Source organism: Herpailurus yagouaroundi, unplaced genomic scaffold (assembly GCF_014898765.1).
Source record: "Herpailurus yagouaroundi ecotype Mexico unplaced genomic scaffold, PumYag 202, whole genome shotgun sequence".
In the NCBI taxonomy this organism is placed as follows: Eukaryota; Metazoa; Chordata; class Mammalia; order Carnivora; family Felidae; genus Herpailurus; species Herpailurus yagouaroundi.
Window position 1 is genome coordinate 2,078,354 of NW_024412433.1, and position 16,825 is coordinate 2,095,178.

The 16,825-nt window shown below is 57.7% G+C and overlaps 1 protein-coding gene across 5 annotated transcripts in view; it reads left to right on the forward strand.

The window, feature by feature from the left end:
* HDAC4 (histone deacetylase 4) overlaps positions 1-16,825 on the forward strand; it is a 255,760-nt gene that overhangs the window by 148,791 nt on the left and 90,144 nt on the right. For all 5 annotated transcript variants that reach the window (XM_040450477.1, XM_040450473.1, XM_040450474.1 and 2 more), the window contains one exon: positions 15,453-15,603. In XM_040450477.1, coding sequence (XP_040306411.1) covers positions 15,453-15,603 — 151 coding nt within the window. The remainder of the gene's footprint in view (positions 1-15,452; positions 15,604-16,825) is intronic.

Consider the following 16,825-nt stretch of genomic DNA (forward strand, 5'->3'; position numbering starts at 1 on the left):
CGCGAGCTCCAGAGCAGCTACCACAGAGCCTGCGCGGGACCCCCCCCGCCCCCCCCCGCGTCGGCGGGGCCGGGGGGGGGGGGCCCCCCCCACCCGTCCCGGGGACCTCCCCCCCAGTGCCACATAATCTGTGCTGACCACCCCCCCCACCCCCCCTACCCCCGGTGCCACATAGTCTGTGCGGGGACCCCTGGCCATCAGGCTGCTCCACATGCCAGGTGTGCCCCTAAGAACTCCCCTCACACACAGGGCCAGATGCTCTAAGAGGTGCCGGGAGCCCCACAGACATGGCTCTCACAGACACGACCCCCCATAGACGTGGCTCTCATAGATGTGGGACCCCCCCCACAGATGTGGCCTCCACAAATGTCAGGTGTGTCTGTCACACATGTGCCTCCCCATAGATGTGGCCCCCACAGATGTGGCTCTCACAGACACGGCCTCCACAGACATGGCAGTTCAGATGTGGTCTCCCCACAGATATGGCTTTTATAGGCGCGGCTCTCGTAAATGTCCCCCATATAGATGTGGCCCCCAAAGACACGGCTCTCATAGATGTGGGTCCCCCACAGATATGGCCCCTACAGATGTGGCTGTCACACACGTAGGCCCCCTCCATAGATGTGCCCCCCTACAGACATAGCTCTCGCAAATAGACGTGGCTCCCCCAAATGCGGTTCTCACAGATGTGCTCCCCCACAGATGTGGCTCTCACAGATGTGGGCCTCCCTGTGGCTCTCACAGACATGGCCCCCATGGGCGTGGCTGTCACAAATGTGGGCCCCCTCCATAGATGTGGCCGCCACAGATGTGGTTCTCACTAATGTGCCACCCCACAAATGTGGCTCTCACAGACATGGCCTCCGCAGACATGGCAGTTCAAATGTGGTCCCCTCATAGATGTGGCCTTCATACATGTGGCTCTCATAAATGTGCCCCCTCACAGATGGGGCTTTCACAAATGTGAGCCCCCCCAAATATGTGACCCCCACAGACTTGGCTCTCACAGATGTCGTCCCCCCCCATAGATGTGGCCCCCCACAGATGTGGCTTTCACATACCTGCCGCCCCCCCCCCCCACCCCGAACGTGGCTCTCACAAATGTGGCTCTGGGCCCGGTTCTCAAAAGCACAGGGAGAATCTCAAGTTTATATGTTCTCTGCATTTTAATCATGTGTTTTATTTTTTTAGAGATCATAAAAGCTGTTTAACCTCTGTAATTGAATCATTACATCAGTTGGCTTTTATTTGGATGATTTAAACTCTCTTCATGAGCCTTCATATTGTTGGTGACATTCGGCAGTGAAGTTTGTCAGACAGATTTCTTCAACACACCATCTAATTAGTGTCATTAAATCATCAGTGCATTTGAATAGGCTTTTATAATTAAAAAGGGAATGATGTTTAAAATGTAACTTAAATCACTAACTTTGGGTAAATGAGGTCTTTCACGAGGTTTCGGCCGCCAGCGTAGCACTTTGTACTCGATGCGATTTCTTGCCGGTTGTGGCTGATTCAGGTTCCGTGTCCTGTGTCCCCTCCTTCTGTCCCGAACAGCGAGTTCTCTCCGGAAGAGGGTCCCAGGTGAGCGGCATAACCGAGGCAGAGGAGAGAGCGAGCTTCCGTGGGGCCAGTGTGTACGCCCGGAAGATTCTTTTTTTTTTTTTTTTTTTTTTATTTTTAATATTTTTTTTTATTTTTGAGAGGGAGAGAGACAGAGCACAAGCAGGGGAGGGGCAGCGAGAGAGAGAGACGGAATCCAAAGCAGGCTCCAGGCTCCGAGCTGTCGAAACAGAGCCCGACAAGGGGCTCGAACTCACGGATTGTGAGATCATGACCTGAGCGGAAGTCAGACGGTCAACCGACTGAGCCCCCCAGGCGCCCCGTTGGAAGATTCTTAACCATTTCGTCAGCCGGGGTCGCATATGTGATGGAAAGACCATTGTCTAGATCTGCCGCTTTGGGGGTTAGTTGCGTTACTTTAATTTGTAAAAATTTTGTCCGAGAAACACACGTTTCCGATGCCTCAAGTTGAAAAGTAGCATCGCGCTACCCAGCAGAGCTGGCCGGCCGGCCCCGCCTGCCGCTGGGATTCCCAGGCCTCAGGTTGGTTCTGGTCAGGTGTGCTCCCCATCTCTCCCCGGCCAGCTCTGTCCTTCCATTGAAGATCCCACGTGGTGAGGTCCCCCTTGCGGAAATGACGTGGCTCTCTCGCCCTCCGTCCCTCAGCACGTGCAGACAGACGCTGCCACCGCGGGCGCCTCCAAGCACTCAGGCCACGCTCTGATTCGAGAACCATCCCGGGTCTCCGTTCTTGTGTCTGTGGCTGCATACACACCGCACAGTGACCACGTGCCCTTGGGCTCAGCTCCTGGCTCTTCCGCCCTTCCCGTTGTTGGCCTCGTTTCCGTGGCCCCGATTCAGATCCCGTCCTGCAGCGTGGACGCGTGTGAGTTCTCACTGTGGGCGACCGCTGGTGATCACGCTCACGGAGCCCGGCCCTGGTTTTAAGTGTTAACAAAGCGGGCACACGATTTCCACGTCTGAAGGTGTCTGCGGTCTGAATTGGGCACATCTTTAGCTCAGGACCGACGATGGAAATACTCATTTTATGCAGAAAGGACAACGGTTGCATCGTCTAAGCCGGCGCGAGGCCCTTCGTGCTCGAGGGGCGACGGCCGCCATTTCAGAGAGGCTGCAGAGACCGTGTCGCGGGGTGTCTTTGCTTTCGCCCCGTAGCAAACCACCCAAATCCAGCGTTTGGCACAGCCTCTGTTCAGTTTGCAGAGCGGCGTTGGGGGGGTGCTGCAGGTGTGGGCTTGCTCTCATGCTTCTGTGACCGGCTCTGGCCGGCTGGTGGCCGGCTGACCTGGAATGGCCTCACTCTGTGGCCTGGCGGTTGGCAGGACGTTAGCGGCTCATTTGCTGGTCTCAGCGTTCCGAGCTCACAAGAAGACGGCGTGTTTTAAGCCTCTGCCGGAGTCCAAGATGCCGTTGCCTGCTGGCCAGGGCAAGTCTTGAGGCCAAAGTGAGGATTCACCTGGAAATCTACCCCAGGGAATGGATGTTGGGGGCATGCAATGAATAGGGGCCAGAAATGCCATGATCTTCTCCAGGAGACCCTGCCCCGTTCAGAGGGCGCCGAGCTCCCTGAGTCAGGAGCACCGAGAAGAGGAGAAGCGGACAGGGCTGTGGGCCTCCCTGTGTTGGCCGTGGTTCCATATTCGGCGTGGGTCCCTTCACCGCCATCCATGGGCAGTGGTATTTTTATAAACATATTTTTTCCCCATGTTTTGCACAGACGCTTTTTTGTATCGGGAGCCTGGCCTTCAGCCTCACTGATGGAAACGCTGTGAGCATGAATGGGGCGGGGTTGACACTGGTACCGGGGCCACCGTCTCGGTTCCCCCGTGGCGGTCACCGTCTGCTGTGTTGGGGACACGTCCCCGTAGACCCTCCTGTGTGGCCCACCGAGCGGACAACCCTCTGTGCCCCAGGAGCAGCCGTCGACTGGCCCCGGGGCCCAAGCGTCCCTGGGAGGGAGAGGAAGGCCTGCGCCCCGGGGCCCCTGTGCCCACGTGTGGGAGAGAAGCGGGGGCCTGTGTTCGCGTGCGGACGCCGCCGTTTTCACAGGGAATGTTTCCACGTAAAAAGTCTCTCTGAGCGTGTAAGTCGCTGATGTTAATTATCGATTAACTGGAGATTACAAAGAGGAAAACGTTACTCCAGCGCTGCGAGCTGGGAAAGCTGTCCCATCTGAAGCGTGTCCCTGTCATCTTCTGTAAGTTGTGTGCGTGTCTGTAGTTTCACGGGATTGGGATCACGCTCTGGCTCGCGTTTTCCATTTACTGTGCTGTCACCATTCTCTTTATCGTGGCACCTACCTGAGAAACATGATCGTAATGGTTTATTGTGGTATTACAATGAGCCATAATGAATTTAAATACCCCAAAACAGTTGAAGACTTGGACGTGCAGGTCATTTCCAGCCTCTCCTGTTTTCACATCCTTGTGCATGCCTCATGCCTCCGTCTAGACAGAACAGAAATGCTGTTGCCGACCCAAGGTAAGTACCTGTCTCTACTTCTCGTTACCTGTTGCCGAGTTCTTCCTCCCAAACCTGTTCCAGTCCTGAGTGAATGTGGGTCCGTCTGTCTGTCTGGGTCTTTCGCACCCACACCCACACGATTTTTCGATCGGCAAAATATTAAAGCAGCGTGAACCAGGACAGGGAGCATTTACTGGCCCGTCCTGGAGGGTGGTGCCCGTGCTGGGTGCTTGCTGGCACCCTCACTCCTGCCCAGCCTCTCTCCCACCCACGGGGAGGCCGGGCCACACAGTGACTCTGCCTCCCGGCGGGGGGGCGGGCACGATGGACCCCCCGGCAGCGTGATGCACTGGGCTGTACTTGTTCACGGTACGTTTCCATTCTGTCTCACATCCTGTCTGCTTCCTCGATGGGGGGTAACCGTATTGCTATATGTTTATTAACTCGTTTCGTTGTTCCGTACTAATTGTCCTTTGCTGTTTTCGTATTGCCGTGCTTTCTTTTTGGCGTATGGTACCCTTCGTAAATTAAGGGCGTTGTTTCAGTGTCCCTCATCTGTTGTCATTTGGCTGTCCTTCTTCGTGAACCAGGCGTTTCTCTGAACCATTGAACTGGCGCCTCTCCCCTATGACAAGCACGTGTTTGTTTGGCAGACCGCCTCCGGCCCCCCCCCCCCGCCCCGTGCCGACCCGACACAGCTCTCACCGGGAGCCTTGCGTGGTGCCATCCGCCACCCTCCTGGTCCACACGTTTGTTCTGCACGTGGATTCAGCGCCTTTTCTCACGGGGTCTCCCCTGGAGACCTGCTTTGAAGGTGCAGCGGGCCAGTAAATTAGCAGGACGTCTTGTAGTAAGTCCCCAGCGTTGAATTCCTAACCCAGGAGTGCACGTCACCCTCTGATGATGTGAGGCTTCTTCTGTCCTGGCGGAAAGCCTTGTTTTGTTTTTCTCATGCAAGGCTTACAGGTTCTGTATTTATTGGGGGTATTTTATAGATTGTGTTATCAGAACGGAGTGTGTTGCTTCCCTTTATTTACTGCCTGGCTACTTACCGTCAGTGCGTAGAAAAGCTCTGGATTTCCCGAAGTGCGTTCAATTTTCTCGTTAGTCCTAGTAAATGTGTAATGGGTTATCTCATGTGCTCCCGGTAGACGATAACATCGTCCGCAAATAATACTTGTCTTTTCCTTTTTTTCTTGAGCTGCATTGACTAAAACTTCCGTGATCACGTAGCGACCTGACCCACTCCATGGCAGCACACGGTGGGGGTCCTGGGCTCGTGGCTTGCGGGAGCAGCAGGGAAGGCGGGACCCTCCTCCTCCATGCCGCTGTCTCCTTCAGGATTGCTCTGGGGCTCCGTCTCCGGGCCATGTCACCACTTGCCCTGTGCTGTTGAGTCAGGCACCCCCACTGGCTGGCTCCGTGAGCAGGTGGCGGGCGCTCTGAGGGCAGAGGTCTTCCCTGGATCCTGTGTGGAGAGACCCTGGCCTTCTGTTGTTGGATTAAATCGTCTTTTGAGCTATTTTATAGTTTCCTAATGAGGATCTTGGTCATCTCCATTACAGAGGGGCTTTTCCACCGCCTCTGCCAGTTCAGGGTGTCAGGCAGGATGGGGCCCGCGATCCAGAACCGAGGCTCTGCCTGGGGTCACCCAGCCTTCCTGTGCTGCGTCTGCGGTAACCGCCCCACTTCTGCTGAGCGGCCATGAGCACGTCTGAGGGCGGGGCAGGCAGCGGCCACGCGCTCACCTGGCAGAGCCAGCGGGGAGAGGGACACCTCCCCGTGGCGAGTGTCTGTTCGCGGTTTTCCTTGTCTTTATTTTTTTTTTTTTAACTTTTTTAATATTTATTAATTTTGAGAGACAGAGACAAAGCATGAGCGGGGGAGGGGCTGAGAGAGGGAGACACAGAATTGGAAGCAGGCTCCAGGCTCCGAGCTGGCGGCACAGAGCCCAACATGGGGCTCGAACTCCCGAGCCGTGAGATCATGACCTGAGCCGAAGTCGGGCACTTAACCGACTGAGCCACTGAGGCGCCCCGCTTTTTTCCTTTGCTTTAATAGAAAATACTTAGTTTCTTCCTCATTCATTTTTTCATGGTGGTAAAATTCACATATCCTAGGTTATCGTTGGCCATTTTAGTATATGTGCTGCCGAAGCGAGCACTCATTGGCCATTTTAAAGTGTATAATTTATACATTTACAATACCGTACAACCTTGGCCACGATCTAGTTCCAAAATATTTTTGTCACCCCAAAAAGAAGCCCTGAAGCAGGCACTCCCCGTCTCCCCTGGCCACAGCCCCGGCAGACCGATCTGCTTTCTGTCCGTCAGAGTTCGCCCGCTCGGGATATGCCGCGTACGGGTCGTCACGCGCTACGTGGCCCCTTCACTCAGCGTAAGACTCTCAGGTCTCATCCACGGTGCAGCTGTGTTAGGGCTTCCTTCCTTTTTCAGGCTCCGCGATATTCCCTTGTGTTTTGTCTGTTCATCAGCTGATCTACACTTGGGCTGTTTCTGCCTCTTCGGTGGCCGTGCCTGGCGTAGCTGTTTGAGCATCTGCGCTCACCTCTCGGGGTGGGTACCTGGGGTCGGGCTTGCCGAGTCACGTGTAGCCCTCCGTTGAACTCTTAGAGGGACCACTAAACCCGACTCACTTTTGTATTTCGTATTTCGGGAAGATACACAAGAGCACAAAATTTACAGTTTTATCTGTGTTTGTTTTGCCACTCAGTGGCCTTAAGCACAATCACGTGGTCGTGCGACCGTGAGCACCACCCATTCCCAGGACGTTCTCATCTCCCCACACAGAAACGCTGTCCCCACGAAACACTGACTCCCCGTGCCCTCCCCTAGCCCGGGGGCCACCCTTCTGCTCCGTGAACCGGACTCTCCTGGTACCTCCTGTGATAACGTCATGCAGTGTTTGTCCGGAGCAGCTATTCTCCGCGTGGGTTTAACGGTAGAGTTCAAGGGCCCGGGCGCTCAGAGTTGTGTGCTGCTAGCAAACTAGCTAAAATAGGCAGGGCGGTCCGGCAGGCGAGGTCGCTGCCACGTGGCTGTGTCCAGACCCCTGCATCTGCACCCCTGATGTGCTCACACCTGGGCACAAGTGCGGACCACCACTGCCACTGTCTCTTCCCGTGGCCAGCCCCACACTGGCACTGGGGGTCCCCCAAACTCAGACCGTGGTGTCTTCGTCACGTTGCTGACTTAACATGTGTGTACATAAGTACTCGAGTGGATAAAAGTCAAGCCCGCCGTGTACTTGCAAGAACGTTCTGTACCGCATGCCGGATAATACTGTTAGGGTGGGAAAAAATAAGATGAACTCTGTTCGGTTTGCTAACGTTTGCAAGCGTTCCGGAGACTGAGCCACGGTCCGTCCTTGGGCTTTTCTAAGAGTACGCACCTTTGGGGACTGATCTTGGTAGGTAAACCGAGAGTTAAATATGAACCCAGAAGTTGCTGACTTCCGGTTTAACCACCGGTCATTCTGTTGTGTTTCCGATAAGAAAGACAGACCGAACTGGGGCAGCAAACTGGACCAGACCCCTAACAGACTGCCACTGCGGGGGATCCCCACATCCCCGAGGAGTGCCTGGTTAACGGACTGAAGGAGGTTTTGGCTGGGGACCCCTCTATCCAGGCTGGGGTCATTTTTCTCCTTTCCAAGTGATGTCAGTTCAAGGGAACCCAGGGCCAGCTTGTGGTAGCTGCTAGTGGCACTCCATGCTTCTGGAAGCTTCCCTCTTGCATTTTGGCCCTAATGCCTCTGGGAAGGGTATGAAGAGGGAGCATATAAACCTGTGTGTTTAGAGGGTCTAGTGAGTATCAGCAGGGGCAGGTGTGGGGAGGCCCCCAGTGTAGGATTGCCCCCCCCCAGCACATACCTGGAGTACGCTGGTCCCCAGTACATACCTATATTATGAAGACTTTCGTGAGCCAAAGTGGCATAACGCAAAGAAGAATCACCACTAATTTATATGAAAACCTTTTGGAGTGCGTCCACATCGAGAAAATCGCCTCTTAGGCTTTTCTGATACTTAGGACACGTGTTGCTAGCGGATGCACAAAATCAATCGAGATCAAGCCCAGATGCTCACAGACACGGTTCAGAGCTCTGGCGGTGGGGCGGGGAGACAGAGGGAGGTTCCCGGGCAGGGCTCGGCGGAGCCCCTCCTGCCGCCCCAGGTGTGTGTGCTGCCCCTGGACCGACTTGCAAAAGAACCAATGCTTTTCACGTATCTGCTCCCTTCTCCTTGTTTCAAGAAAGTGAAAATCTTCTTCACGTTTCTTTGAAAACGGGCCCTAACGGAGGTCTTTCGCAAAAGCCGAGTGACATAATGCAAACTTTTCAGAAGCAGGGGATACCTGTGCTCCCTGCAAAGGTGCAGAGGCTTCTCGCTTCCTGGCCTCAAAGGCCAGGAAAAAAAGTCTAGCAGGTGAAAAATAAAAATTATCCCCACGCATGTGCTTTTTTCCTAGCAAGGCTGAACTCTGTGTGTGTGTGTGTGTGTGTGTGTGTGTGTGTGCGCGCGCGTGCGCGCGCGCGTGGAGATGTAAAATCTGTCGGTGTGATCTGTGCTGTTTGCACGGGTAGGAGAGAGTTCTAGAGCCATTCAGCTGACAGTGTGAGTCCTCGCCTTGCAGGCAGAGGGATAAGATGGAAAGGAAGCCTGGCTTTATGGCCCTCGCAGCCCAGCCCTGATGTTTACTCTCATTATTACCTGTCCCGGTGGCTGCCCCAGGCCGGGCTTCCAGGTCACCTGAGGCAGCCGCTAATGAGCCAGTAGGACACTCCGGGTTGTTGTAGGCGGGTTCCTAGGAAAGCTCACCCTGCCTGCCTGCCGGCCAAAGTCCTGCGTCATCCCCGCACCTGTCTGCACCTGGGTAGCGTGTTTACGGAAGGAACCGCTTGTGAGGCGGCCGCTGTAGCTTCTAGGTGGTCATTACGGGCAAACGGACGGCCTTGCCTGACCTGCTGCTCCCAGGGCTCCCGGCGACGCCCCTGCTTTTCCTTTGCTGCCGGGCGTTTGTGGCACGTGAGACCATCGCGCTTTACACAGCAGCCCCTGTGTGATCGTGCCTTCTAGAGTGTAGCTACCTGGGTTTGTAGAGGGGCGGAACCTGCTGTGCACTCCCGGAGGCAGCTGTAGGAGTTTCTGTCCTACAGAGAAAAGAGGCTCCCTCACTGTGCCCAAGAGGCTTGTGTGCACCCTCCCCCCTCCCCTGTCCGGGCTCTCGCTCCTCAACGTGATCTGGTCCGCGACTCCCCCAGGCTCGCTCTCCTGCCCAGGATGGTGGGCCTGCAGCAGCCAAGGGGCCGGGGGGCAGACACAGTCTGACCTCTACACGGCCCAGAGCCCTCACGGGAAGTGTCTCGGGCAGAAGCCCTGGACAGGAAGGAGCCAGGGTCGCCTCCGGTGGGGTAAGACGTAGGCCTCACCGTGAGGCAGCTTCTGAGGTCAAGCCTTGACGAAGAGCCCAGAGTTCCAGCAACAGAGACGTGATGGGCGAGGGCAGAAGGGGTGCGGGCCGCCGGGCTCGACTGGCCCTGCCCTCACCGCCCCCTGCTCCCCTCGGCCTGGGTGCGCAGTCTCTGGGGGGCCCGCTGCGCCCCAGCGCCGGGTGTCTGAGGCAGACCCTCCTCGTGGTACTGGAGGGCGGTGGTACCCTCGTGGGTGCTTTTGACCACTGCTGGTTGTGCCACGAAGCAAGAGGGAAGAATGGTTTTGAACTTACGGAACACGCCCTTTTGATTGGAACCGGGAAACCCAGTGAGCTAAAGCTGGAAATGGCCCCATTTTGTGAGGACGCCGTGGGGAACGACACTTTGGCCCCAGATGCTCGCTCAGACCCACGGCCGAACAGGATGTGTTCCTGGAGGTCAGCCCCCAGACCCCGAGGTAGGAGGGGACACACTCTTTCTCTTGCTCTCGGTCACACGTTGCGTTCTGCGGGTGAGGGTCACGGGGCCTGCCCTGTGCTCGCCCCAGGAAACGCCCAGGGATGATGACTGAGAAGGCCCCGGAGCATCTCGAAGAGTCGACACAACATGCCCCGGGCCCGGCCCTGCTTCCACATGGAAACGGCCTTGCGGTCTGGCATTTCATACCGGGCCCAGTTCTGGTTCTAGATGGAAATGGGCCTGGGCCTTGCAGCCTGGCTTTTCATACTGGGCCCTTCTGTGGCACTGAGCACACCAGGCTTTTACAGTGTTGAAGAAGCATTTAAGGTCTGTGTTTTATTTTCAGTTTAGCCTGTTCTAAGTTATACTGGGAAGTAGGTGGCAAAGGCAGTACTCGTGTCCGTCTGTCCGTCCTCCTGTTAAGTGCTGGCAGGTACCAGGCCGTGGGGACAGGCAGGCTTCCTGCGGGGGGCACTGGGGAGAGGCGCCCCCGGGCCTGCACCCTCCCTGTCCCCTTCGTTTTGAAAGTATCTGTCCCTGAGGAAGTTCCAAGGGACTCGCTCAGGGCGAACACCAGGCCCAGGCCAGCCTCGTGTGCTCGGTGTGGACGTGCCCACCTGAGTCCCGGCCCCGGGCACCAGCCGTCCGTGCGTGGAACCTGGTCCCTCTTCCTTCCTCTCCTGCTGGCCTGGTTGTCCTGTGTTTGGGGCACATCACCAGCCTGGGCCACCGGCAAAGGAGGAAGAGAACCAGAAGGGGAGGCAACTGTCACCTGTGCTCGGGGTCGTGCTGAGCGCCGTGAAAAGAGCCCCGGGAGCAGACACGGGGCTGAGGCTGGCTGGCGGGTCCCCGCATGTCCCCCCCCAACCCTTCGCCGCGGGCCTGGCATACTGATGGGGGCCGCCTTGCACAAAGCACGTTGGACCCTTAGTGGCTAATAAAAGTCCAACTTAAGAATATTTCTGTTGAGGCCAGTTAGCCTCAGGGAGATGGGAGGATGCTCCTGGTTGGTTGGCTGGTTGGTTGGTTTTTGTTTGAAGCCAGGATTTTGCCGTGTGATTGGCCTGAAGGACTCCCGGGACATCCAGTCCGTGTCTTCTGAGAGGGAGGGTTGGAGCAGTTTCCTTACTGTTTTAATTTTCACATTTGCTGCCTGAGTCTACAGTACGTTTAAAATCAGGAGGCTAGGGGCGCCTGGGGGGCTCAGTCGGTTGAGCATCCGACTTCAGCTCAGGTCCTGATCTCACAGCTCGAGAGTTCGAGCCCCGCGCCGAGCTCTGTGCTGACAGCTCAGAGCCTGGAGCCTGCTTCTGCTTCTGTGTGTCCCTCTCTCTCTGCCCCTAACCCACTCGCATTCTGTCTCTGTCTCTCTCAAAAATAAATAAACATTAAAAAAATTTTTTTTAATCAGGAGGCTATCCTTGACCTCAAAAAGAAGCCCACTGTTCGTTCTTGGGGCCCCCAGCCCCTCTGGGGGTCCTGGTGTGTGGGGGGGTCCTGGGTAAGCTGTGGTCCTGGAGACTGTGGCCCACGCTGGTGCACGAGTGGCCCCTGGGTCTCGCCTATGTGTGGAAAGCCCGGACCTGCCCCACCTTCTCTGGGAAGCACCTGTGGCACAGGGCACTTCAGGCCCCAGGGAACTTGGCTGCTTAGACGGCGCGGCCTCGGCATTAAGTATTTTGCAGAACCCGGGGCCCGAGAGATTGGGGTTTGACCCGCACTGTGAGCAGTCCCCATGTTAATGACAAGAGGGGGTATGATGTGGTTCCATCGAGCCTGGCTGCTGCAGCGTGTGACCTGGCCCGGAGATAGGCACTCTGAGCGCGTCGGGAGCTCGCTCGTTGGGGCCCGGGGAGTGCTGGCCCCTCGGCAGGGATGGTGCTTGAGTGCCTGGCCCACTTCTGTCCTTCAGCCTGGCGCCTGGGTTTCCACTTCAACGTTGGTAATTAAACTCCAAAATCAGAGTGGAGGAAAACTGAACCCTAGAGATCCAGTATCTTACCCCACACTCGGTGTTGGCTCACGCGTAAATTCGGTGTTAAACTCTGGTTGGAGTAATGGTATCTGTTATTATCGGGGTTTTTCCCTTAGAAAAATTAGGTAGTAGATATCTTTAAATTGCTCAGAAGAGTTTCAATCTACAAAACAAGCAAAAAACAGAAAAAGCCCCCACCTTCTCCACACTTCTCCTCCGCCCATAGTCTGACCTTAACGTGTGTTGGTGAGGTACCAGTGGCAAATACGTGTGTGGATTTTACGTGACATAAAACTCGGCATTTTTCCAAGTCCTATTTTTCATAGCCATAAGCTGCCTTCCTCCTGCACCGTTGTTGTTCCCCAGGGAGGGACGGCTCGCAGCCTCCCGTCAGGGCCTGACCGCGGGCAGGCACAGAGTGGCCGCACGGCACGGGCAGCCCCGTCTGCGCGGAGCTGCGAGCCAGCTCGGGAAAGTGAAGCAGGTGTTCCGCACCTTGTCCACGTCCGCATTTTCCAGAAGCTGGGAGCACAGAGGGTCACTCCGTCCAAAACTCCGGAGGCAAGCCTGAACTGTGTGGTGACACTGGGGGGTGGGTGGGGAGTGTCCCAGCCTGGTTTGTTCTCGGCGCCTTTTTTGGAGGGGCCTTGGCACACGGGTCACTGCCTTCCGCCTGACCCGGGACACAGAATGAACACCTGTAGACGGGACGCAAGCGGGACCGAGACCCTGCAGTGTTGCGGGGGGGGGGGGGGCAGCATTTGTAGGGAACCCAGCGCGTGTCTGTTAATGGCTCCTCCTGAAAACCCCAGGGCAGTGTTGCTTCCTGGGGGTTTGGTCTCCCTGTGAATTTTAATCACCACCGTGTGCGGCTGTTTCCGTTTTTTGTAACGACAGTTGAAAGATCTCGCTCTCCTTCTGGGTTCTGGCTGCAAAGTAAATATTTTGAGACCATATTAAGTGACTTTCTGCCCCTTCCTCATTTACGCATCAAATGAACACGGAGCAGTTGAAAGGGAACCCAGGGCTGTACGAGGGCAGCTTGAGGGCGGGGGTGATACCCGGAGAGGGGGCCCCCTAGATTCTAAGATCTGTCGTTCACCAGACCACCGTGCTGGTTTCCCGGCCTGAGCGGCACCAGGACGCCCCCCGGGCTGCGGGCTGCTTACTTGCGGACACACGGGAGGCGCACGGCTGCAGCCCGGGGAGGGTGTTCACCTGTGCCCGCAGCTGTGCGGCCCTCGCGCAGGTTCTCGAATCCGCATCCGAATCCAAATGGGTCAGCAGGCGCTACACCGGCGGAAAGACCTTCCTGGGGCGTGTGGAGGAGCGTGGAGGGGGGCGGGGGATCGGGTCCGAGGCCGGGCATCTGTGCTCCGCACTGTCCCCTGACTGCCCAGCTGGTGCCCTCTCCCCCCGCCCCCCAGAAGTCCCCTGGCAGCAAGGGCTGGGAAGGTGCTTATTTCTGATAGTTTCGCTGTCTCCACGGAAGATGGTTGGAATGTAACTTTTTCCACAGGGAGGCTCTGCAAAGTGCCCGTCAGTGGCCGTGGGCCCCACCGGTGGGCACCGAGCGGGGCCCCTTCCTCGTGGCCCCTTCCGCGTGGCCCTCCTCTCACAGCTGCCGCGTCAGTTCCCTTCCGCCTCACACCGGGCCTGCGTGAGTCCCAGGAGCAGCAGGGAGGTGTGCGCCCTGTGGGGTCTGGACGCCCCGCCCCTCCTCCGCCCTCCCGGTTCGAGGCCTAGCCACACCTCACACCTCCCTCTGCTGGTCCACTCCGGTGCCCCTGGCTGCAAAAGGGTCCCCTTCCCCACTGTGGAAGGTAGGAGCTGGCCACTGTGGACCAGGGCTGTGGGTCCCCTGCAGTGAGAAATGCCACCTGATCGCTGGAGGCTGTGTGTGTGTGTGTGTGTGTGTGTGTGTGTGTGTGTGTGACCCTCTGGCGAGCCGCGCCCTGGCTCAGTCCCGTGGGGCTCTGCCGTCAGGCAGCCTCCCCGGGCAGGGCCACCATGGGGTGTGTCTCATGGAGGCTGGCACGGGGCCAGCCGTGTGGGAAGGTGTGGCCCGGCACCTTGCCCCTTGGGCCGTGCACACGGGCCTGGCATCCTGCACCTCCGTCTGCATGCACGTTCCCCACATACCCGCCGGTGGTTGGTCCCTGTCCTCGTGCGCTGTTGCCAGCCGCTTCCGAAGCTCTGCGGAGCGTCCTCGTCATCGGCCGGCACGGCGCTCCCCCTCCTGGGCTGCAGGCTTTGCTCAGAGAGGGAGTGTGGACTTCCGTTTCACGAATGTCTGTAACTGCTGTTCTTCTTCTTTAACGTTTTTGCTACAACGTGATTTGCACCTCGGAAGAGTCCCAGCCGTGACGGGTGACATCTCGCGTCTTTATAGAGAAGGGCTCTAAGCGACCTGAAGTCCCGTTCTCTTGATTTCTTAATCTATGTGCTCTAGTTGGTGACAGAAACCGGGTGATTTCCCTACTCTGGCGACGGCATGGTGGGAACGGGGCCCGGGAAGCCAGTCGAGGGTCCTAGTGGTGGCACTGCTCCCCATTCCCTGCGGCCTCTGTGGGAAAGACATTTGATGGCTCAGATGTGGACACTTGGGCCAGATTTCCTTGCTAGAAAGTTCCGGGGCTGCCCCCACCCCTGTCCCACACCAGAGCAGGATGGCCACCCGCCCGGGAGGGGCCACAGAAAGAGGACGGACGATGACAAGAAAAGAGGGCGCGTACTCGAAGCGATTCAGGCCTAGCGCGGACGCAACCCTGGGCTTTGCCGCCGTGTCCCGGGGCGTCCCCCGCCACCACCTCACACCCTTTCCCCACGAGCCCGTCGGCACCTGCACACTCGTGAGGCTTGTTCCGGCCCATCTGTGTTTCTCATGGATCGCTGCCTCATTCTGCCTCCTCGCCGGGTGGATCTCCAGCGACGGGGGCGCACGGTTGGCCCGCGTGTTGGGCTCTGAGGGCCGTCGGAGCGTGTCCAGCCCGGGTGTTGGGAGCAGGCCGCCGAGCGCTAGTCGCACAGGCCTGGCACGGACGTGTCTCTGGGGCTCGGGCTAGCCCGGGACCTGCCGGCCGGGGTCTGGGCGGACGCGCACCTGACTCGAGGAGGTGCCAGTGGTCCGCCAGGGGGGCCGTTCCGCGTCGCCCTCCGCCGTGCCATTCTCAAAGCACCGTTCCCGGCTTGCGACATCACCCAAGCCTCCTCTTTCCTCCCGGCAGCTCAGGGGCGTTTATTTTCATAATTTCTAACACGTAGAAAGTCAGCCGGCATCCGGGGCTTCCAGCAGCCACGCTTGCTGTGTGGACCGGGCCGAGCCAATTCCCCCCCGGTTAGGGGTGCTGGCCGTGCAGAGGACAGCCTGGCTCTGGGAGACACGGTGCGGAGACCTGTGGCCCTTGGCCGGTCTTCGGGGGTGTGTGTGTGTGTGTGTGTGTGTGTGTGTGTGTGTGTGTCTTGTCCCGTCTGGGAGCGAGGCTCTGACCGTCTTTGTCTCCTCCTTCCCTGCTCGCAGCAACAGCAGGAGCTGCTGGCCATGAAGCACCAGCAGGAGCTTCTGGAGCACCAGCGGAAGCTGGAGAGGCACCGCCAGGAGCAGGAGCTGGAGAAGCAGCACCGGGAGCAGAAGCTGCAGCAGCTCAAGAACAAGGAGAAAGGCAAAGAGAGTGAGTGTACGGAGGGGGGTGGGGGGGACGCCGGCGGGCTCCGGGGCCTCCCCGACATGGCTCTTCCCGTGGCTGCTGTGCTCCCGGGCCTGGCGGCAGCGGCCCAAGCAGGAGCCGGTGTCGTCCGTGTCCTTGCCGCAGCACCCCGTCCGGGTCGCCGAGAGCGTCCTGAAGCGCACTGGGCAGGTGGGGAGCGGCTCTCCCCTGTGAGTTCGGTTCCGTCCTAAATGTTTCAAAGTTCTTTCCTCTTACAGGCATTGTGGGAGCGCCTCAGAGCCAGGCCTGGCTTGTGGGCTACACCGGGGGCCGAGCGGGGACGCGGGTGCCGACACGTGATCTCAGGGCCCTAACGTTCGCCCCTGTGCTTGCGTGTCAGAGGACCGGGGTTGCCTCCTAGGAGGGGCCCAGGCTCGATCCTAGCCAGGGGGTGATTCCATGTGCTGGTCCCCTTTGGGAGATTAGGGGGACTTCCCTCGTGTCCCTTGGGGAGGAGCCACGGCCCCCTGCTGCCTGCCAGACGGAGGGCGGAAAGCACGTCCGGCGGGCGCGGTGAGGGACCCGTGTTTGGGAAGCCTCGTGGGTCCCACACACGGGACTGTGGCTGAAGGGGCACAACCCTCACGTGCGTCCGTGCCCCTTTCTTTGGGCAACTTGCTTCCAGTGACGCGCCCGGGACCTAGAAGGCAGAGTCGGCGGGTGACATATTCGCAGGCTCAGTTTGTGTCCGCCTGAGACATCCGTGCCGAGTCGAGCCTGTTTGCTCCCTGGTGATGATGTAGTCAAGGTGTGCATTTGTCTCCTGTATCGGGTTTTGGTGTGGTGATTCTAGGGTGATTGACTCTTCCAGTGCTCGTGAGTAAAAATACTAGTCTTCACACACTTCAGGAACACACATAAACCTCACAAAACTAGTGTCTTCAGCTACTGAAAATGGTCAGTCATCCAGACAAACCATCGTAACAGTCCATCGTGTGGACTTTAATCTACCTACGCACGACAGCACAAGACGCATTAAAAGATTCTTGTGAAGTCTCTTATTTGAAATTATTTAAGGATCTTTTGTCCTGGGGTGCGATATACATACAAAAGGCACACACCCTGTTCCCAGGCTCACCTCCCAGCAAAGCATCTGGATCAGGACGGGAACCACATCCGGGCCCCTCCCTCCTCCACAGAGTAACTCCTCCCTGGCACCTAACACGGAGGGCAGGTTTGCCTGCTT